General features: G+C 41.2%; 3 protein-coding genes across 20 annotated transcripts in view; 2 read left to right on the top strand and 1 right to left on the bottom strand.

The window, feature by feature from the left end:
• Positions 1-7,411, bottom strand: part of LGSN (lengsin, lens protein with glutamine synthetase domain) — a 115,277-nt gene extending 107,866 nt beyond the window's left edge. For 8 of the 18 annotated variants that reach the window (XR_012586330.1, XM_074581505.1, XM_074581520.1 and 5 more), the window contains exons 1-2: positions 6,705-6,867; positions 1,198-6,412 (exon numbers count right to left, since the gene is read on the bottom strand). The gene's annotated coding sequence lies outside the window, so the exon portion shown is untranslated. Of the gene's footprint in view, positions 1-1,197; positions 6,413-6,704; positions 6,868-6,975; positions 7,031-7,095 lie in introns of those variants that run through there. The other 10 variants (XM_074581512.1, XM_074581514.1, XM_074581516.1 and 7 more) reach the window with 10 other exon arrangements.
• Positions 7,275-15,502, top strand: LOC141741248 (uncharacterized). The gene is made up of 2 exons (XM_074581524.1): positions 7,275-7,409; positions 15,362-15,502. Exons 1-2 carry the CDS (start codon positions 7,371-7,373, stop codon positions 15,455-15,457), a joined length of 135 nt encoding a protein of 44 aa, XP_074437625.1. The 5' UTR covers positions 7,275-7,370; the 3' UTR covers positions 15,458-15,502.
• Positions 15,503-15,773: 271 nt separating this feature from the next.
• Positions 15,774-22,051, top strand: PTP4A1 (protein tyrosine phosphatase 4A1). The gene is made up of 5 exons (XM_074581523.1): positions 15,774-15,913; positions 17,387-17,479; positions 17,831-17,961; positions 19,425-19,499; positions 20,629-22,051. The coding sequence occupies exons 1-5, from the start codon at positions 15,809-15,811 to the stop codon at positions 20,744-20,746; spliced, it is 522 nt and encodes a 173-aa protein (XP_074437624.1). The 5' UTR covers positions 15,774-15,808; the 3' UTR covers positions 20,747-22,051.
• Positions 22,052-22,522: the final 471 nt, after the last annotated feature.

Raw genomic sequence — 22,522 nt, 5'->3', positions numbered from 1 at the left:
AAATAACGAACCAAACAAAAAATCAATGAACATTTCTTCCTGACAAAGGAGGGGGAAAAATCGGGAGCAGTGTGGAGAGGATGCTGAACAGGCAGTGAGTGATTGATAGCTGCAGTAATCTGAACAGACTGAGCAAAGAGATCGCTGTTTAGTTCTGGCTGCAGCACTAACAGCACAAGGCAATAAAATCTGTGGTTAACATTTTAGACCAAAAACATAAATGAATTTTCACACTCATCCGTAAAAACTTTTTAAAAGGCAATAGATATGAGGCCTTGTAATTGCCGTATGCTCTTGTAATTGCCATTAAAATGTCAAAGATATTATTATTAAAGAACCAGTTTAGCAGTCTTCATTAGCAGCATTGTTGAAAGACAGTAACAAATTAACCCAGAATTAGATTGCAATTTTGTAACAGCAGCTGTATAGGATTTTTACACCACAATTTCCTACATACTCACTCACAGCAAATATGGAATGCACTATTAGCATCATCCCTATGGCCAGGCTCTGATTCACCCCCTAACGTATCTTGAGAAAATATTCCCAGACTGTCAACTCAAACAGTTTGTTGAGATAAATGCCATGATATATCCAGAATGTCAGACCATTGGACTGTTCCAAAAAGAGTGTTTGGAGAAAAGCTAACTTAAACAAAATTTAAAAAAATCCAGCTTTCCTAATGATGAGGCTTAATCTACTGCAATACAAATAAATAAGTAGATACGCTGTAGAAGCACTCAATACAAATAAATAAGTAGATACGCTGTAGAAGCACATAACAACAGAAAACTTACTTGTGAGGAAGACTGGGCAATTTTTTTTTTTAAACTATTCATCTTTAGGATTACTCCTGTAATACTTAAATTACCACCTACTTTGATTATATGTTGCCTAAGTGCCAATCATGAATGTTAAACCTGCTGAGTGACAATTACAGCATGTGCCTATAAAAGACCATGACTTCTTCAGTCTTAAAAAAATCCTTCTTTAGTGTATCTCCAAAGTTTTAACACATATTGGGCATAAAGTCCATTACAAAGACAATTCTTTTATTGAACAGACAGAAGCAACATTAGGAATTCACTGAATATTCCCAATAAACAACTGAAAAGAGGCTTCACAAAGTTGGGTTGTATTTGTAAAGTAGAGTAGTTCTCTACTCCCTCTAACTAGTCCATGGCCAATGCATATTACCAGAGTTCCAGAAAGAAAGTGAAATGACATTCTCTTCCAAAATCAGAAGCAGTTTTGGGAGCTGAAAATGGAAAACAACTCTTATTACCACTAAAGCATATACACAAGGTCCAGACCAAGATCATGATACTATACCAGAAACCTTTAGCATACCACACCTTGTATATGAAGTGCCTATTTACATTAATGGTCAGAAAGGTCTGTGCTAAATCCTCAAAATTAATTCAGGGTATTTTTTATTAATATGCATGGACAAAGAAACCAAACAAATATGAAGAATCCGCTTTAAAGTCTTTCAGTTTTGACAACGTGCTTGAGCAACACACGTAAATTTCCTACAATAAGCTTAATTCTGTATCACTCTTCAACCACTTAATTCCACTCAAAACCACAAATACATCAAATATATCTCCAGCACATCATCACAGAAATTTCCAGAGAGGAAAGGTTTCCTTCTCTGGCATAGAGCACAGGTCTATTCCATCAATCTTTTGCTAGAACAGTGCTTCTTAGTGCTTTCTTAGGTGCTATATGCCAGCAGCAGAGTACTTGAATGTATGCTTGTGACCATGAAGGCCTGGGCCATGGATACAGAACGGGCTCCCTGACTATTGAGCAAAATTTGGACATAGGAGATAAATGAATTAACATTTAACAACCATGGGACTCTTTAAAGTACTACACAAAAGGACGCAGTTTGAAAACAGATTTTGACCAAAGACATCCATGAAATAATGAAGAGGAGAATATGCTAGTGGGGGAAATAAATGAGACCAAGCCACAGAAATGAACCTGACAGCAAAAATTGAGAAGAGCAAGAAACTAAGTAATTTAGAAGAATTTCATATACACTGAGAAATTATCATCAGTGGAAAAATATAAAGAAACAGTTAAATTGTAAGTATTAATGAATTTTAGAAATATTAAAAGCAAAATTTCCAGGTAAGACAAAATTTAAGAAATTATACACCTCCATTGTGATATAAATACCATGAGGAGTTTGAACTAGCTAAAAAAACCTCAAATAAAGCATCTTCTATCAAAAGCCTTCTCTTCCCATTAGATTCTTTCCTCAAGATGTGAAAACCTGTATTTTGTAGTTTATAATCTCCTTTGCATCACATTGTATGAAATTTCACCCAGTGATTGCTGTACTGAAGCCGGCAACTTGTATTTTCAGAGCATATGACCTTGTCAGACTTTTATCATCCATTCCACCTTACTCTTCAAATTAAGAAACCTTTAGAAGACTGTATTTTCTCCTTGTGAGATACCACTGAACTCTACTTTTTGAGTTAAACAGGGAGAGTCCTTTACATGTCTCACTCTTTCCAGTCTTTGAATATTTTTTGCAGCTTTGCATTCTCACCAATATGTCACTACCTCTTTTAAGAGATGGCTGTGGACCTACCACATCTCAAACACAAATTTTACATAAACAATTGACACTATTCTGCAGTCTCTTCCACTCCATTACCCTGTTCACCAGAAAACCAGAAGACCGCAGAATCTGAGAGACACTAGAGAACTGAAGAGGGAGAAGAAAAAGGGCTAGAGTAGGAGCCTAACTGTAAAGGAAGAAGTAGGTGATAGGGCATGTGAAAATCGCTACCTACAGGCTCCAGACACATTGGGGTTTTTTTAATATGAGAAAATAAGGTAACTTGAGAGGTCTATGGTCAACAGAACTGCACATGGTATTTCAATAGTTAGTATTGATGCTATTTAAAAATAAAAATCCCTCTACTCCTTCTCACAATTTCATGTTAGATATCTAAGGATCACATAAAGATCATTTTTACCGTTACCACAGCACTGCCCTGGGAGTTCATATTGACTTACTTGTCCATTATAATCCCTGGACTCTTCTACGTGGAACAGAAGCATTCTTAAGAAATTATAAATTTTGCTTGTGCTCCTGGTTCTAGCTGTATGACTTTGTATGTGTCCATACTAAAACACATTTTTGAGTGAACACAAGTTACTAAACAATCTAGATTACTCTGCAGAACTACGTTGACATCATTGTTACTTGCTATTCATCAGTCTTTGCATCAGTCGCACTTGTTTTTTTCAGTGATATTTGATTACACTCCTTTGATAAAACTGTTTGAAAACATGAACATTTAGCGTTACAGCTATGCAGTTACTTTTATGCCCAACTTGTAATCTTATCAAAGCATTAAATCAGCTTTCTTTACAATAGCTATTTACCCTAGAACTACATTGATTTGCATTAATTATATTCTTATCCTTTAATTCTTTTTTGTTTTAATCAGCTTAGTCACGTATAAGTTTTCTATTAGACAACAGTCTAACCCAGTCACAGTCAACTCACTTCACCTTTTTAAACACTGGCATGACATAAGCATAAACACAGCCTTCAGAAATTTCCCCACAAAAAGCTACAGTTAGTATCAGCAAATCAAAGATCTAACCAGCAAACCCTTAAGTCCGTGAGTTAATTCCATACAAATAGACTAGTAACGGACACGACACAAATATCTATATAAAATCCCCGATTCCATTCAAATTTAAAATAGGATTAATTCAGACAAACACAGTGAAACTACAGTGAAACTACATCCAACCGATACTTGAACAAATTCAGATCCCGGTATTTTTTCGTGTATACAATTGTTTGGGGTTTTTTTTCCCTCAAGTTATGATACAGAAGACCCACATAAAGGTCAGGGACAACTGACTTCTGTCTAGAGGGTCTAAGGAAGTTAAGTGTCTGCAAAAGACAAGCACACTAAGCATCAGTATTTTTATTTATACTTTGAGTAATATTTATATTAGTTGGTACATAAAGACACATACTTCAAACATAAGAGTAGTATTTTAAAGTTTAACTTTCATGAATTCCACAGAAGGAGCATTCTCAAACCAGAACCCATGTACTAGCAAGAAATTCATACAAACCACTTCAAAGTGATGCATGGACACCGTGTGACTGCATGTTGAAGACTACTTCCTGTTCTGGTCCTCTGGTTAAAAAATAATATAATGGATTTTTTGTAAGTACAGGGAGGTTGACAAAGGTGATCAGAAGTGAAAAATTGCTTCCTACTTATATTAGGATTCCCCTTCTTGACAAAAATGGCTAACAAAGCGTATATACACTTTTACATAAAGAAAGTGAATAGGGATTTTTTTTCACTGTTGTACTGAAGAGAATAAGGTAACACAGGTAAAAACAAATTATCAGAGACTACAAAGAGCAGGTTTTATAAAATAAAAGAAAGTAATCATAAGGTATAACGTATCATTTTGATTTTTGAAACTTTTATATTCTTCTAATTGTCTGGTTTAATGCAAAACTTCCTATTAAAACTTCCAAAAAATATTGATAATAGCCAACTAGGTAAGGGCTGGACATTCAGACTATGCCCAAGTTTTATTTTTGACTCACACTGCTTCAAAAATATATTTAAGTTTTGTCCTATTACAGCCTCTTATCCTAAAAGTTGTATTAATCTTCCTAATACCACAACAATGGTGATGATCACATCTTTGCTTCTCAAACTGATAATATTGGTCTCTTCTGAATTCACCCCACAGATTTCTCTTCACAAGTATTTATTTTTTCTTATCTTTAAAGTTCTTCATGAGTCTTGTTTCTTTCTGTTACTTTCTGCCTCCTCAACCCACTTTGTTTCATCAGTTCACTAGTTGGCACCTTGTAACTATCCATTTGTCTACCTCTCCTATAAGTATCTTTGACTCTGTTCTATGTTATATGAAATACTTTATGAACTATATTAACTACTTTATTGTAGTCTACTTTTCTCTCACACTCCAAGTATCTTGTCATCTCAGAGCATAAAACACAGCAACTGCATCTTAAGTGCCAAATAGTATGACATAATTAGTCACAACTTAGGGGGTCCAGACAGGGACAATCATAATAATAAAGAATATTAAATATTTAAAATGACGCATTCTTTCCTCAAAAAAAAAAACCAAACCAACACCAAACCCCACATGTTTTTAGACTAAAAGCTTTCTGAACTAAATCCTTTCTTCTTAGGATATATAATTTCAAAGTAACCACTGGCAGCTCTTATTTCCAGTGTAAACTACTGTATGACAGTGTTAAAAGGATGTTACAGCAGAAAGCAATTTGATCCTAAAAACCTGATCAGTTTAATGCGCAATGAAACAGTAAACAAAAGCTTTCACTGTTGGAGGAAAAAAAACCAACAACAAAACACCAGCATGGATTAAAGCAGGTAAAGAGCTGTTTAATCTGACTCAGAACTCTATCCATAGCAAATTCCTCAAGCTTTACCAATGAGAGAAGCTGTGTTGATTTTTGATCTTTTTTCCCCAAAACCTTTGTAACATTGTAACCACCACCAATAAACAATATTAAAAGCAGCCATTACCCTTGGGGTCATTTGTCTTATTTTACAGGGTTCTGAGCACATTTTCAAGAAGTTATACATGCAGAAGTTGAAATAGCTGCAAGTTCACCAGATGTGTGCTCTGCGTCAGTCAGTAAATACAAAATGCAAATGTAAATAAATACAGCCCAGGTGTATTTATAGCCCAGAAAAGCTGAGTATATTATCCTAGCAGAGCCACGGCTGCTGGTCAGAAAATAGCTTATGCCCACCTGAAGCCAGGCGGAGTGAGAGGTCATACAGACATGTTCTGAGTAGCACATCCCTCTCTCACGTGTTGGTTACCACAAAAACTTCCCCTGTACAAACCATGGTTTCTGCAGGTTAAACAAAAATAGAAAATTTGGGCAAAATCACAAGAAAACAGCCACGCCTCTGTACTAAAAATTTGAACCGTTGTTCATTTCTTAGACGAAAACCAAGTTCTGCATGCTCTTGTAAGTCTGCATAGTAACAATAACATAGCATGCAGAAGAAAGGCTTAACTTGTTAGACGTAACGAGAACGGTACCAGGCTAACTGAAGCTAAAAATAGCCTGTCATTTCATAAAGCCAGCGCTGACCCACATTAAGGCGTTCTTCCGGGCTGGCGGTGTCCGGCTGGGGACCGACTCGCACGCCTGCCACGCAGGGCAGTGACACCACGGGTGTCTCCCACCGCCGGGGCTCACCCGGGAGATGTCGGCCTTCCAGGAACGCTCGTGCCTCGGGAGACAGCGCTTCCTGGGCGCCGGAGAGAGACAGGACAAGGCTGGGAGAGTCCGTATTGGTTCACACACCGCTTCTGGCCTACTGGATCTCCCCATCTGTAAAACCAGAAATCATCACTTTTAACTCGAAAAACTCAGAATAATCTGCGGATAAAATGCGCCGACAGCTTCCAGCTCGCATTAAACTCTCAAAAAAAGAGGTTTTGCAGCCGGGCAGTGAAGGGACTCAGGGACGACAAGCCTTGCGGGGCCGCCGCTATCCCACCGCCGTTCAGCCTCGCCCTCCGCGGAAGACCGCGACCCGCCACCCTGCCTCCACCTGCCCTCACAGGGACCGGCTCTCCCGCCTCATCCCCCCACACCCTGCCCTCGCCGCCTTCCCCCTCACCCAGGGGAGAAAGCGGGAGGGCTGCAGCGGCACCGGAGGGGGGCGGCGCGGGGGAAGAGTCTCGAACCCGCTGCCTCAGGGGAACCAGAGGCTGCGTCAGGCGCTTCCCGGCGAAGCCCCGGCAGGGGTTGGGGAAGGCGGGGGGTGGGACTCCCGCGCAGGGCGGGCCGGGCCCGGCCCGGCCCCCGGAGGCGATCCCCGCGCGTCCCGCTCTGCCCCCGCCGCGCCGCGCCCCTCCCCGGCTCCGCCGCCACCCGCTTCATTCACGAACCGGTTCTCGCCGGCTGCCTCCGCCTCTCGCCTCCCTCCCGCCTCCGCCCGGCCCTGCCGCCGCCACGCCCCCTCCCCCCCAACGGCCGCCTCACTCCCGCCCCGGACGCGCGAGCGGCACCTCCGATTGGGCGGGCGCGACGCTCGTCGCTGACGTATGGTGAGCGAGGGGCGGGCTCTGGGGGCGCTTGTGCGGGAGGCGGCGCCCGAGTGTCCCTCCTGGTGCAGCCGCGTCCGCTCCGCGCCAGCCCGCAGAGCCGCCCGCTGCCGCAGCTGTATGGTCCATCCCCGCTCCGCCGCCGAACCCCCGCCGGCAGCTCCGCGGCCTCCAGCGCCTCCGCATCCTCCTGGTTCTGCTCCTCCTGCCCCCGGCGGTGGCGCCCGCACCCCGGCTGTATGATCAGGCTACAGTCTTCAATGAGTAACCATATTCCTGTGAGTGCCGATCGACTGACCGACAGCGACCCCTCCCCGCCCCGACTGCCTCCCCCGGACCCTCGCCCTACGCCCGGCCGGCTGCCCGCCTGTGCCCGGCTCCCGCGCCTCTCCTACCCCGCCTTCCTTTCCCCCCCCCCACGCCCCCCCCGCGTCTCCTCCATGTTGTCTCTTTGTTCTGTCGCCCAGGCCACGCCGGCTCCGGGCGGCTTCTCGCAGCGCTGGGCTGCGGCTCCTCTCGGGCGGGCCGCAGGAGAACCGAGCCAGCCTGGTTGCGGGGCGGCTCGGCCTTCCTGCCGCCCCCGCCGCCCCTCTCTTCCTGCCGGTCCCCCTCCTGCTCTGCCGGGAGAGGAGGAGGGGGCGACATCTCCGCGACTCCCCAGCCGCCCGGCCCCGGGCACAAAGCCGCTTTGTGCGCCTGGCTGCTGCCGGCCCCGCCCGCCGGCCCGGCCTCCCCCCGCTGATGTCTGTCTGGCGGCGTCTGCCGGCCGGGGCGGCCGCCGGGAAGGGCAGCGCCCCTGCAGCTAGGGCTCCCCGCGCCCCTGGGCCGCGTCAGGCCGGCGGCGCGGAGGTGGCGGGGTCTGGGAGCCCCCTGCCGGGAGAGGGAGGCCGGGGCCGGGCGGCGGCTCCGGGGGACAAGATGGCTCCGTGTCGGGAGCCTGATCGAAGCGTGATGCGAACCCGTGACCGCCGCAGCCGGGGCGACGGCCCGGGCCGCGGGGCGGTGTCACGGCCGGGGCAGCGTCTCCTCGCCGGGGAGAGACAGGCCGGGGGGCCCGGCGCCCCGCGGCTGAAGCGGCGGTGGGAGCCCGGGGCTTTCCGGGCAAGCCGGGGCTTGCCCGTGGGCGCCCGCCGTCCAGGTGGCGCGGCGGGGAGCGCGGCCGGGCCGCGGCGCTGGCGGGCTGGGTTGGGCGAGCTGGCGCGGCCGCAGCTCGCCCCCCCTCCTTCATCCGCCGCGGCCCCACGTGCGCGGCCGCCGCCGGGGTGAGGGCGAAAGCGGCCGAGCGGCGGCTTCTTTGTCTGGGGCGGGGAGCGAGGGACGTGAGTCCTTTCCCAAATGAGCTCTGTGCAGCGGAGGTGGGGTTTGCCGGGACGCCGTGCGGAACCGGCCTTGTGCCGGCTGGGCTGCGAGATGGCTCCCCGGCGCGGGGGAAGGAGAGGGAAGGCCGCAGAGGAGTCATCTAAGTCCACGTTGAAGTGGGTGCTTCTGTAGCAGTCTGCTGTTGTCCCTCAGAACCTCACAAATCCAGTTAAATACCTAAATTTTGACCGAACTTGCTTTTAAGAGCTTGCCATCTGGCTTTTCAAGGAAGGCATTTCCTTCTGGAGGTGGATCACAGCTCAGCATCAGAAGTTTTTGCTTTCCTCATACACTTGCTTATTTATTGTTATTATTTTTTAACTCCCCTGGTAATCTCAGTGTCTGTGCTGCCTCACATCTGTGCCCACAGAGCACAAGTGTGTATTTAAGCATAAACAATGCAAGGCTTGCTGGTGGTAGTACGACCCCCAAAAGCAGGGAAGCAAGAAACAAAGCGTTACCAAAATTAAGTAATTTTTGGTAATAGAAACAGAATTAGTATCAGTTATGCGCAGGTCTTGGTTACTGTCTGGTAGCCAGCTACGCGTGTTGCAAATATTATGAGCTGGAAAAAGGGCATGAGGGTCCTGTGATTCTGGTGTTTCTTATTGCTGCTGGAGACAACTTTCCAATATGTCTACCTGCATCTGCAGAGCTTTTCCAAAGCAGTGACTCAGAAGTATGAGCCCCGTCTCCTTGTAATCTCATAAAACCATCAAATCAAAAAACCTGAAGCTGGCACTTAAATGTCAGCTCTTATTATTCCATTGATGGAGCAGCAAAGGGTTTTCAAATTGTCTTGCAGGAACAGAATTGTGTCAGGGGGAAAACGTGGAAAAAGCAATACAAAAATTGCACAGCCATGGGAGGCAACATGCGAATGAGGAAGGAAAATGAGTGACAGATACAGCAGGAGCTTAGGGAGAAGGATGTCATTGTCTTACCGAAACTAAATGTGTCAGTAAGGCAGTAAATAAATAGAATTTAGCCTTATCTAATAACTTCTATCTTGTGAAACCTTCCTGTTCTGACAGAATACATGCCACGTAAGAATGTTGGCTCTATCCCAGCGTGTAGGCTGGCTGTAAGTGATCACTTCTTCTCTTAAAGATTAACCAGAATGCCCAGATCAGGGTATTACTGAATTCTAAACTACTAGCAGATTGTCATCTTATTTAAAAAATTAAAACTCGCTCTATCAGATGAGTGCAAAAGGTGCTTCTGTGTTAAATGTAAGTCTGTAATTCCTTACAGCTTTCTTCACAGGCGCAGCTTCTTGTTTGGCACTTGTACCTTACTAGACTCAATAAAATAAAGTAATAACTGTCTTTGCATGTGTATGCTAAATTTCTCACGTTATTGCTTAAAACGTAATGGAATAACTTTTGAGTAAGGTAACAGGATTTACGTAGTTTGCTATTGAAGTGACAGCGTTACGTCAGTTTGAGGCTCCTTGCTTTCAGAAACTCAAGAGGATGCATTAGACAAGGGGATGGAATGGTTTCTCTGATGTTGTATTTTCCCCAATATCTGTTAAGGCTTCTTTGCATGGGTTTTGTTTTGTTTTTTTCATGGTTCAAGCAGAAGTAGGAAGACAGTCACATGGCCTCAGTTTCATCATCTCTGGAAGTTGCATTGACTTGTTGTACAGGAAGTTTTGAGATAATTTTTTCTTCCCCCTAAACTGCATACTTGAAGCACAAGAAACATCCTTCCTTCATAGAGCATGTTGCAGCAAACTTATGAGAAATGTTTGGAATCTCCCATCTGTGATACATGAGCACATTTTCTTAGGCCATGGGTCACTTTCTCTGGCCCAAAATGGGTGGTGTTATCACTGTGGATATCATAATACTGGCATTCGTGTGCCCAGTTGATATGAGGTGCATCTTGTTAACAATACCTAATGAAAGTGTGCCTCTGCTTTGCGTGATGGCTCTGCAGTTTGTACCCCTTACCCTCCCGCTCCTCCTTGTCTGCCTTAGCAGTTGCTACTTAGGCCTTGAGTAGTAAGAGAAAGTCGGGGGTATTTGTGCCTCTGTCCTTCAGAAGCGTTTTTGTCAGGTAGCAAGTTAGAACAACGAACTTACTTGCAGGTGTTCTCAAATTGTGAAGAAATGTAATTTATTTTAGCTTTCTAGTTTTGATCCTGTGGTTTCACTAGGCGAGTGTGTGGCAGGTCTTGACTTCAGAGAATGTGATACCACATTTGGTTCTGAGTATAAATGTTTCTGGTCTAGAGGCAGGTGGATTGAGCAACTGTGAACCATCTTGCACATCTTCTGAAAGGAGACCGAAGTGTCACGTAACAGTGTAAACAAGGGCTTTTGTTTGCATGCTTCTCAAGATGCTACTGAGTTGTGAACAGGAATGTCAGCGGCATGGGATAACCTTACACCTCTCTGCTTTCCACATACCAGTAACGATTTAATAGATTACTTTCGTAAGCAGTTTTTGCCCCACACGACTGCTTGTTTCAAACCCAGAATTAAAATAGACATGAATCTACGTGTCAGTGAAGACAAATACTTTAGCTTCCTGTCCCAAAGAAGGGCATAAATTAAAGGTTTTCTTTTCAAGATGTCTTCTTGCTTGAATAAACTATTCTCTAACTTCTCCTAGCGTAAATGATAGTAGATGGTACAATCATGATTAACATTACTTTGTCCCATATTGGACAGGATACCTTATCTTAATAGATTGTCCTGGCACATTAACGTTATATTTGTTTTCCAAGTTTATTTTGATAGATCTAATGGTCTGAATGTTGTTTGGCTTTCTGTTACTGATAGAAACAGCTGCTTCTGTTTCCAAAACCCTTCAGGGTTAATTTTCCTCAAGGAAAATTCACATGCAAATTAAAAAGAATATGCTGGAGTACCCAACCTGATGGTATGAATTTATGCTGGAGTACCCAACCTGATGGTATGAATTATGAGCTGATGTCATTCTGATATAGAAATTTCTGCATACGATACTATGCATTTGAGCTTCACTTAGCAGCCTTGGGCTTTCATACACTATCTTGACTTTTTTGATAGTTTACCTACTAAGTAGCTAACTGTCTGAGACAATATAACAATTTTAAAGCTGTATTTCCAAGCCTCTCAAAAGTTGCTCATGTCCTTTGAGTTCCCCCTCACAAGCCTGAGATGGTCTTAATTACTACAACACTCTCTTTATAGCTGTTTTCTTATCTTCCAGGTCTTTTTGGTGAAGACTGGTGCAGTGTTGTACTCTGGTTTAATGCTAAAACACAAACAGCATGCCAGTGTACTGCTTGTCTTTAATTTTCATTTGGCTCCTGGACCAGAACTAAACTAGATTGACAAAGTTGTCTTAGGATAGTACAGTGTGTTGCTGCCTTAAGGAGTTGGTCTGCACGTGGAGCTTTCTGGCTAGCAGTGGTGAGAAGTGATGGCATTCGCATCAAAGGAGAATGTGAGCTTTGCTCCTTTGTAATGCGGCAGCAGCAGTTGCCAAGGCAAAGACTGAGACTCAAGTACGTGCTTGGTTAGGTCCTTAGCTGTGTGAATTAGTAAGGTGCTGATGTGTCTCATTGCTAACTGTTAAGTCAGTGTTAACAAAATGAACTCATTTGTAGGGGTTAATTGCACACAGAAGTCAGGCGTAACATTGTGTAATGTACTTGCTTCAACTTTGTATACGAATTTGAACTGTGCACACCAGTTTCTAGATATGATTAACAATCTGCACTGAAAAAGTAGGATTTACTACTTAACTAATGCTTTGCTGCCTGCCCTCCTCCTTACCCCAACAATGAGTTATCATATTGAATACTCGTAGCTGCGTACTGAGGCCAGGCTGGATGAATCCTCGTTACTTATTACTTCCTACCTACCCCAGTAATGGGGCATGTTAACTGGTTCCAATTGCTCTACGTTTTTTTTCTCCCCAAAAATCTCCATCTTGCCAATTGAAACATCTTTTCTTTACCCTGGTGACCCCATTCTATCTCCTCGAGCTCACTTGCGTGTTTTTCTATTTCTTTTTCTGACAGCCTCCACTCCCTTATCCTCTACCAGGGGAATGGACTGACTATGATTCCTCTTAGCAGCCTTAAGAAGAGATAAACATGAGATCTGCCAGTGCATGCGGAAAGTGGCACAAGACCATGTGCAGCTGTATCTGCTTAAAGCTGTTCTGTCCCTTTTTGCTGTTCTGCTTCTTAAACTAATTGGAAGTGACTTTAAATAAGCTATCTTCGGTTCTCTTTTTCGGTTGCTATTTTAGGTGTTCTCTAGGTCTGGTCCTAGGAGTCTTTTTAATGCACACCTACCTTTCTCTGCTAGGGCATGGCTGGTGTGTCAGATGATGACTCTTGGAGTTCTTCGGAGTCCGAATTCTCCTGGTTCGTGTTACTCTGTTGGCCTTTGACTTCAGAGGATCCTTCTTACTCCTTTTTCATGCCTGTTATGTTTAGACCTCTCAACGTCCATCAGGTTATCACAAATGAAAATGGAAATAGGTTTATTTGTTATCAGGTCTGTTGGTTGGCTTTTTCGGGTTTGGTTTGTCATTTTTTTGCAAGCCATGCCTGTGATGAGGGTGCATCCTTAAAACAAAACTTCTACCAGGAAGCTGTCTGAAAACATGAAAATGATGGCTGGAGGTGTTTGGTCTGCTTTTTCTAAAGGTCCTTTGCAACATCATGTGATGCAGCTCTACCCATCTGCTACAGTCCAATCTCAATGATTCTTATCTTGTCTATTACTATTGCTGTGTTACTGAAATGCCTCTTTGGGCTTTATTAATGGAGCAAAGCCATGTGTGCAGCAGAAAACATTGTTGCAATTCTTTAAATTGGAGTTCACTGTAAGAACTCCTGTACTGCTAAAGATGACTAGGTGACCTTTAAGGGCCCCTTCCAACCCAAACTATTCTATGATTCTATACCTCTTAGAAAACTCAACAATTGTCAAGAGTATTGATCTGTTGTGACTTCTGTTTAATACTAGTAGTTGTTAGGTAGATCTGCTGTAGTCTTACGCTGTATGGTTTAGTGCCTGCAGCGGAGTCTTGGTCTAACTCTACATCCTAGATGGCAGTTAGCAACCACAGCTTCTTTGCATGTAGCTTTTTCTTCCTGCCCTTTGGTAAAGTGTATTAAGATACTGGCTATTATCAGGACTTACTGTACAGTCATCTTTAGGACCTAATCTTTTGAATTGGCTTCCTTAAGGTTGGGAACCTTTTCAGCACAGGCTGCTTCTCTCATAGCCCTTTGAATGGGAAGATTTGAACATAGACCACTGAAATACTGTCTCTTTTCCTTATTTTCTCATGTACGCTTGCTCTGATTATACGTGTGGATGGATGCATAGAGCTGGTTTGTAGCTTGAAAAAAGCCTGAACAATGCTATGATGGAGTTACAGCTTCTGTTTGCTAGAAACTAGATTTATGAAGGCAAAGAACTGATAGTACTGTGTCCCAGTTGGTGGGGGGATAATAAAAAAAAAAAAAATCACATATTTAAGAAAGTAAGCCTGTGGTAGCAATTCTGTAGCACACACTGCATGTTCAGCTAATCTATTTCCAAAGTGCCTTGGGCAACATTTTGTTTGGGCATAGAAATACATGGATTCCATCCAGTGTTTGAAGTTGACTGGCCAACACAAGTAATTTTTTTTCTGCTAAATAGTTGTACACTCGATTGTGCTTCTCTCTAAGTATATGTAGTGGGCATTTGGTTCGGCTTGTACGTATCTTTTTGGGAAACAAAACTTCTCTTCCCTTCTGTTGCCTAGGCAGGTATCGTCAGCAGCGCTGGTACTGCGGCTGGGTGCAAAACTAACTCCTCTGGTGTAAGGTTCTAGAGTGCATAAAAGTATATATTCTTAGTTCATTAGCACAGCAACTGAATACACAACTCGGAGCAGCTCATCAGCTATCTACTTCCTGGTTGTGCGTCTTGCAGTAGTTTTATATGTAAATTTAACCGTAGCAAGATAGCACACCACTGGGCAGGAATAACCTGTTCAATAAACTTCCTTGTGTATGTTTTTAGCTAGACTATTGCCACTATCTTGGTATATTAATAAAGTCATTTGTGTAAAAAGGCAATTAAAAGCAGATGAAGGTTGCCATGTGTCTTCAGCCTTTAATATGTGAAGTGTTGCTTGGTTAGAAATCTGTGTGCCTTGGAAGTCTCAAAGTATGTTCAAAAGCTCACGTTGTTTTGTTAGGCCACAAAGACTTTGCATTTGCTTTCAAGGCCTCCTATTTGGGACAGGCGCATTCTTTTCTACTGGCTGTTCTGTATTTGAATTAATGATGCTTACATGTGAAGTAAGTCTTTAGCCTTTAAGACAAGTGATTCTGCATCTATGTAGAAACTGATAGTTTTGTTTAAACGCTAGAAATTGTCTGATGCTAAGCTTGACTATTCAAGGAATCTCATCGTTGCCTTCATGGGACTACTTAAGATGAATGTAGCTTCAGTATGTGTTGTGATGTCTCTGAATTCAGAATGGAAAATACAGTTCTATGGGTATCCTGGAAAAGCTGTACTTTATATAAATACTGGGGTTCTTAAAACCTGGTCTTTTGTTGCTATGTAGCACATTTGAATTGGTATTTTAATATATCTCAGGTTTTGGTGTTGAAACAACCCTATATATAAATTTTGTATTAAGTAAATTTATGTATTTTCAAGTAATCCTTGCTGAGAAAGGTAGCGGGGTTCTTACGCAAACTTCATTCTTGGATTAAAAAATAAACCTCGTGAAACTGCTTAGTTGTCTTGGGTTTATTTTTTCATTTTATAATGCTTGGTGTCTTAAAAATAACTTTGCTTCACCTGTACTCATTATGCTTTTTTTGTTTCCCCCCCCCCCCGTCTCTTTACAGCAGTTCTGTGGTGTTCTTGGTCACACATTTATGGAGTTTCTGAAGGGCAGTGGAGACTACTGCCAGGCACAGCACGACCTCTATGCAGACAAGTGAACTGTAGAAATTCATTACTACTCCACCAAGAAGCCCCCTTAAGAGTGGTTGACCAGGATAAGAAGTATTGAATTGAAATTGGCAGAGCATTTAACAACAGAATTCAGACCTGGATGGGGTAAACCTCAGTGCACTGCCTTTCTTTTGCCTCAGTATTACTGGATTGAAGAATTGCTGCTTCTTGTTAGGAGGTTCATTTCATTTCCCATTGTTCCCGACTTCATCCTTCCAAGCACTGAGAATTTCACGTGGAGTATAGTGAAGTAGACTTCAGTTTCTCTACATCACTTCTGTATTAAAAATTTTTTTTGAATCCTTTCATAATCTTGTTGCATGTTTAACTAAATCAATATGGCCCGAATGAACCGCCCAGCTCCTGTGGAAATCACCTACAAGAACATGAGATTCCTAATCACACACAATCCAACCAATGCAACCTTAAACAAATTTATAGAGGTAAGGCCAGGACAGAATTCTCACTGATGTATTTTTTTAAAATGCCTGAATAGCATGCTATATTAACAATTTCCTTCTTTACTAGTTGATAACAGCTGTGGAAGCCATATGAAGAGGTACTGAGACTGTTTGTGTATTGACTTTTTTCAAAGACCTGCAGACAAATCTGTTCAGATATACTTTGTCCTTCACAAAAACATACTTCTGAAAGTGAAGCAAAGAAATAATTATGCTGTCTAGTACATTAAGTATGTTGTTTAGGTCTGAAAACAGGAATTATCTGGCAGAGTTATGTATAGAACAATACAAAGATCTGCTAGTGGTAGAAACTTGCATTTAGATTTAACTAAAGTGATGTAACACTTCCTTGCACTTATTGCATAGTGATTAAAAAGAGAATAATTCACAACACATTGTGGATCAGAACCTTAGGAACAAATAAATGGATTGCAATATGCTTTCACTGCCTATCTCCCTTCCGTATTAGCAGATCGTGGCTCTAGTGTAGCTTTTAAGGGAATCCTCTGGGTGTCAGAGTGCCTACTTGAGTGAAACTCGTGGTAATAGGCTTGCTCTGCATCCAGACCTGCTGAAGCTACTTTAAGTGTTTTGGTACATGCTGAAATTGTTTACTGAGTAAAGCCAGGTGCTGACAATGGGTTCCTCCAGAGTTACATCCTGGTAAGGTCTGAGTTTGTAATGTAGTCTCTTATTAGCAAGATTTTAGGTATTTTATACCTCTGTTTTGCATTCAGTGTGGAATAATTTACAATAAATGTAGTGAGATAACATTTGCTTGCCTTTATACTCTTAGATAAAGTATGGTTAAGCTTTGCTTCAGCATCACTGTGACAGTGTGAATGATGGATTGTTGCAGGGAGAATGAAGAATGATTGCTTTTTTCGTTTGTTTTTTTTTTTTTTAAATGAAGGGTAATATCAAAATGGAAAGTTAAATTTTATTGTTCTCTAGTTATGCTAACTCAGGAACTGGAATAACTTATTGTCCTGTGCTCATAATTCTTAACTGTAAGAGGTCTTACAAACCTGTTGTTCTAAGTAGAGGGAGAGAACAGGAAGATCTAAACCTCACTTGTAATGCTTTTAGTGAAGTATATAGCTTTGTAAACAGGGAAACTTCCTGTTCCTTTAAAAGGAATGATCTTTTGGAAATGGACTACTTATTTTGACAATATTTATCTGGATCTGTTTTTAAAAGAAAAAAAGTTTGATCCATCATAACAAAACTTAATCTTCAAATACGTGTGCAGAAGAGCTTAAAAGTGTCTGACATTAGCACACAGGTTTTCAGTTATTTCAGCTTTCTGTGTTCCTCAGGAGGTGGCAAACGTTTGGATGAGTTTACTTACTGAAAACTTTGGAGTCTGTTAATAAGCTAACCTATTGAGAAAATTAAATGGTAAGTGAAATAAGTTTACTCCTAAAGCGGGTTTTTTATTTTTTCATTCCCTAGGAACTTAAGAAATACGGCGTTACCACAGTGGTAAGAGTGTGTGAAGCTACTTATGACACTGCTCCGGTGGAAAAAGAAGGCATTCAGGTTTTGGTAAGTAGTGTAAAACCAGAGTTTAAAACCAGCCCACCCCCTCAAAAAAAAAATAAAATTGACAACTTATTAACGCATTCCAGCAGTTGATGGAGGCAAAAGCTGTACAGACATCCTCTCGTCAGGGGAAAAAAAATAATCTTATTTTGAGAAAAATCATTTGCTCAATGAAAACAGATTGAAAGGAATATATTCGTAATATTGCTGTAGTTATGCTATTAGAAAACTGTAAGCTTGAGTGGTTCCCTTAGCTGTCAGCTATTTTTTCTATTGTGTCCCCTCATTTTTTTGTGTATGCACACAGAGTTCTATGTTTATGTATTTATTTATGTATGTCATGCTATATTCTAGGATTGGCCCTTTGATGACGGTGCTCCACCATCCAACCAGATTGTTGATGATTGGCTAAACCTCCTTAAAGTTAAATTTCGTGAAGAACCTGGTTGTTGTATTGCTGTACACTGTGTTGCTGGTCTTGGAAGGTGGGTAAAGTTTTAAAGATCTATTGAATTGCTATCCCTGGTCAGGCTTGTTAAGATCTAGTACAAAAGCTTATTTGAGGCAAATGTAAAATAGTCAAATAACCAGTATTGGAATGACATCACACTTAAAAGTAGTTCATATAGCAGGAAACTGTTGTATGTATATATTATACTTCAAGGCCTTTTAGTCAACTATTATCATAGCGCTCTCCCAATTACAAACGAAGTAAACAAGTATATTCTTGTACCAAGCATATTGGTGAGTGTCTCATAGGTAACTTTTTTGTCTTGCTATGTTGTCCTTTTTTTTTTTTTTTAATGGATTTTAGTGACTTGCCTAGAAGTTTCCTTTTCATCCCCATTTCAGCAGTATTACCAGTCTCCTTGTACCAAGGGTAGTGTAACCATTAGCCACAAACAAGTGGGGTGTTCTGGCACATCGAGACCAAATTTCATCCATCACCTATTTGGGGGATGAAAAGTGTTCTCCAAAGTCCCAGAGCTCTGTTTCTGTCTCTCTTCTAATGCCAAACCTCAAAGTTTTTATGAATAATGCTAAATATTCTCCTCTTAGCCCTGTTCCTTCTGCTTAAATACAATTCTGACACTCATGAGAACATAATGGTTTTGCTGTTATTGTTCTAGACTACAAGTCCTCTTCAGCTGCTTAAAATGGATATATGTTGGGTTTTCCTCAAAATTGGGCAATTAACTAGTTGAAAAGAAGATCGTAGCTTTTTATCATGGAAGGCTTTTTTTAAATCCCTGAACACACAAAACCATTTAAGCTTGCTACTAGATCCACAAGTCTGCTACTGTGTGGTGTGGGGTTTTGTCTTGATTTTTTTTTAACCATAAATTGGTAATGTATTTGAGTTTGATTTGTGTCAAGCTTTCCTAACTGAAAACTGTATTCTGTCAGATGAAGAATACTGTGGCAAGCAAGGAAATTCTTGGAGATGTGCAGCAACCTGTGGATTGCATCTGTTCCTAAAACTTGTGACACTAGTTTAGGACTTGTCGGTTCTTATCGAACCTGACCCCTCTTCTGATTTCTGCTTTGGGGTCCTGACTGCTTCTAAGGGTGCTTGTTTGTGGGAATAGAAGCCCGTACGCAACTGTTGCCCAGCATCAATTGACTTTGAAGCAAATGGGTAAAGATTACTTGTATTTTATTCCTGCCCTCCTCTCGTAGGCCTAAAGTCAGATGAACAATGCTAAAGTTGACCAGAGTTAAGTTAAACCCCTTTCTTAATGAGGATGGGTAGCTCAAAAACAGATGGTATAATGGCTCAGTTAATGTAGAAACACCTTCTGCCTGTCTCTGTTGCCTCCCCAGGGAAGAAACATGAGATAACAGAAGGACAGAAAAGAGAACTGTGGAAAGTAAACTTTCTTCGAAGTATGCGTTGGCAAATGCTAAAGTGATGTGGTTTTCTTGTTTGTTTTTTTTTTTTTACCAGAGCTCCAGTCTTAGTTGCTCTTGCACTGATAGAATGTGGAATGAAATATGAAGATGCAGTGCAGTTCATAAGACAGTAAGTACGACACTAACATCTAGCTCTTCCCAAGATTTAACATGTTGATATATCTTTGGGCACTAAAGGAAATTCTGAATGCTGTTCTTACCTTAAAAAAAAAAAATCAACCAAACAAACAAAAAAACCCCAAAAAAAACCCAAACCAACATCAAGTACATCTGAACTTTCTAACATGCATACTGCATATAGTCAGTGTTGTAGGACTTGGCCTGTGTGATGGGTGTTTTCTGTTCCTGTGGAAACCAGAATGACTACGTAATTATTTGAGCAAGTTTAAAAAAAAAAAACAAAACAAAAAAAGCAACCAAAACAAACTAACTACATTTGTGGATCCTTTCTTTTCTGTTAGATCAAAGTGTGATAAACAATTCCCCCTAGCCTTTTCTAGGGGTTTTTCCTTGGGTTTTTTTATAAATGTAAGTTGCATGAGAACAATTTTAGTCTCAATGCCTTAATTTTGCAGGTTTCAGCTATATTTAAAAGAAGCTGCAGTTCATATGAGCAATACCAGAATATTTCTTGTATAACTGCCAAGCCTTTAAGGAATTAAATTCAGCATGTACATATTAACAGGCTGGTGTATATAAAGTGAGAAATAAGAAGCCTCGTACATAATCCAAACACTCAACAAAAATGTACCCTTCTTTCACACATTTCTGGTTTGAGAAAACCAAGAAAGCTCAATTTCTGTTCAATTTCTTATCATGGGGAGTTGTAATGTTTATGTACTTTCTTAATATTGTAGTTTTCTTCATAATTATTTTAAGAGACAATAACTTCAGCTTTTTTAAGGAAGCTATATCTCACATCTGCTCCTTAGCTTCCCTTCAAAGTTTCTTCTAAAGATCTTAATGTAAGATCTTTGGCTTGTGTATACCAGAGGCTAAAACACTCTCTAAAATGCTATGTACTCCTTTGAGCACGTGGTCCAATGATGTATTTGTGAAAGGAAGCTACCACCCTCTTTCTTGGCACTTAAATTTTAATTATCCTTATTTTGGTTACAGTCTTGACTTAATGGTGGGGGGTTTTTAAGTGACCTAAAAATATTTTTCCCTGGTTGATGATATTATTTCACGGGGCAGCAGATTAATGTTCTGTTTAAAATCCTGTTTCCTTCATCTAGGAAGCGACGTGGAGCTTTTAACAGCAAGCAACTTCTGTACTTGGAGAAATACCGCCCCAAGATGCGTCTGCGCTTTAAGGACTCCAATGGTCACCGAAATAATTGTTGTATTCAGTAAAGCTCAACAGCCTATAGTACTTCTTTGGGAATAAAGGATGGAAACCAGAATTAAGCAGACTGCATGCCAAAGACATCAGTCTGATATTTGTTTTAGTAGTAAAGGAAGCTTCCTTAGGAGTATTTAATAGGCTAAAGGCTTAGTAGAAATGCAACTTCTATGTTTAGATAAATATCCATCTGTTTGGAGACCCAGTAAATGTTTTTGCTGTACCCTGTTTCTGAGGTGTCTCCTTGTTCGTTTATTACCAATTTAAATATCCTTTAATCATGCCATTGAGTCTTACCCACCTAGTTTCAACTACTAAAAATTGGGGTACTAAAATAAATCAATCTGTAGAGAGATTAGGTGCCAAAATACCCAGCATATCAGCTACTTGGTTTTCCTTATAAATGAACATAGTTCTGATGATGTGAGAATTACCAGCGTATCTGGACCTTACTATCTTTTTTTTCTACAGTCATTTCAATATTGAAGAATATGGCCTCTAAGGTAGTCTTGCCTGCTCACTGTATGTTTTGTCTCCCACAATCGCACTAGAATTATCAGGATTTGCACAGTTTGTCTTTTTAATACTATGAATTACAGCAACTTTTTACCCCAGTGTCTGTACTTTCTGTTATCTGAACCTCTCCATTTTACAAATCATTACTCTGGTTACTCATGTAGAAAATATTTTAAATTGTACAGAAGCACACAAGTCTTTAATGTCTCCAGACAAAAAGCCTTACAGTAAAATTAATGTTGGCACTTCATGTGCAACTTAACAGAGGGCCTGAAAAGGTTGGGAGGGGCTATTTAATATTTCTAGTAAAATGTTGCCTTTGTCTTGTGCAGGAAGTATAGGATATGCCCTTTACTTTAGTAAATATTTTTTTAAAACGTAGAAATGCTTTGTTATTGTAGCTAAAAATTCTTAATCAGAAAATTTCTGAAAAAATCTTGTAGTTTCTTTTACTGTACCTATTGAAAGTTGTTTACCAACGATTGCTTTGTTGAAAGTGTGATTTTTTTTTTTTCTTTTGTTTTTCCTCCTTGAGTTTCTGCTATGACTTGGGCAGACCTCTGTAATATTTTGTATGCCTTTCAAGCTGCGTAACTTAATATTTGGATACTTGATAATTTGTTTTATTATGTAATTGATAAAATGGTGATGTGTATTAATGTTAGTTCAACCATATATTTATACTGTCTTGGGAATGTGTGGTTATAGTTCTGTGGGAGAAATAATTTTGCCAGTGTTCACCAGCTTGTAAAATCTAGTGCGAGAGCTTAAACATCTAAATAAATACTGAAATGCACTTACGAAGTTTGCTGAAACGCTCATGACTTTCACTTATTTTTGTGTACTTTGTCAGCAATCTTGAGGTGCCTAAATTCAGAATCTATCCAGGCATCTGTTTTCTTTTTTAAATCCGGGCCTGAATGTCCCCTTTGCTGTAATGTTTCCTGTTTGTTTTACTCATAAATAAATGTGGACAAAAATTAATAGTAGAAAGTACGGTATTTCTTTATGTAGCTTACTTGTGACTTCCCTTCCCCAGTGCTTCGGGGAGCTTGCTTAGTGTTCTTGAAACTGTCTTTGCAGTAAATGCAGAAGAGTATACGCATCTGTAAAGCTTGGAGAACACTTGGATCAGCAGCATTAGAATTTAATTACAAAATAGTATGATACCGTGCTTCATTGTCCAGGCTGAAGCGATGTCCAAACAGAAGATATCCCAAAATTTATGTGAGTTAAGACCTGTGTTTGAGTTTCCAGAGCGGTGACCAAAC

This window comes from Larus michahellis, chromosome 3 (genome assembly GCF_964199755.1).
Source record: "Larus michahellis chromosome 3, bLarMic1.1, whole genome shotgun sequence".
Taxonomy (NCBI): Eukaryota; Metazoa; Chordata; class Aves; order Charadriiformes; family Laridae; genus Larus; species Larus michahellis.
The sequence above is the reverse complement of the archived record's forward strand: the minus strand, read 5'-3'. Positions and strand labels throughout refer to the sequence as shown.

What these genes read in the sequence shown, in the direction of transcription:
- LOC141741248 (XM_074581524.1), top strand. Translation starts at nt 7,371, where the DNA reads ATGATCAGGCTACAGTCTTCAATGAGTAACCATATTCCT. An exon ending in CAATGAGTAACCATATTCCT is followed by an intron (nt 7,410 to 15,361) that starts GTGAGTGCCGAT and finishes GTCTCTTTACAG; the next exon opens with CAGTTCTGTGGTGTTCTTGG.
- PTP4A1 (XM_074581523.1), top strand. Translation starts at nt 15,809, where the DNA reads ATGGCCCGAATGAACCGCCCAGCTCCTGTGGAAATCACCTACAAGAAC. An exon ending in TGTGTTGCTGGTCTTGGAAG is followed by an intron (nt 17,962 to 19,424) that starts GTGGGTAAAGTT and finishes TTTTTTTACCAG; the next exon opens with AGCTCCAGTCTTAGTTGCTC. An exon ending in GCAGTGCAGTTCATAAGACA is followed by an intron (nt 19,500 to 20,628) that starts GTAAGTACGACA and finishes TCCTTCATCTAG; the next exon opens with GAAGCGACGTGGAGCTTTTA.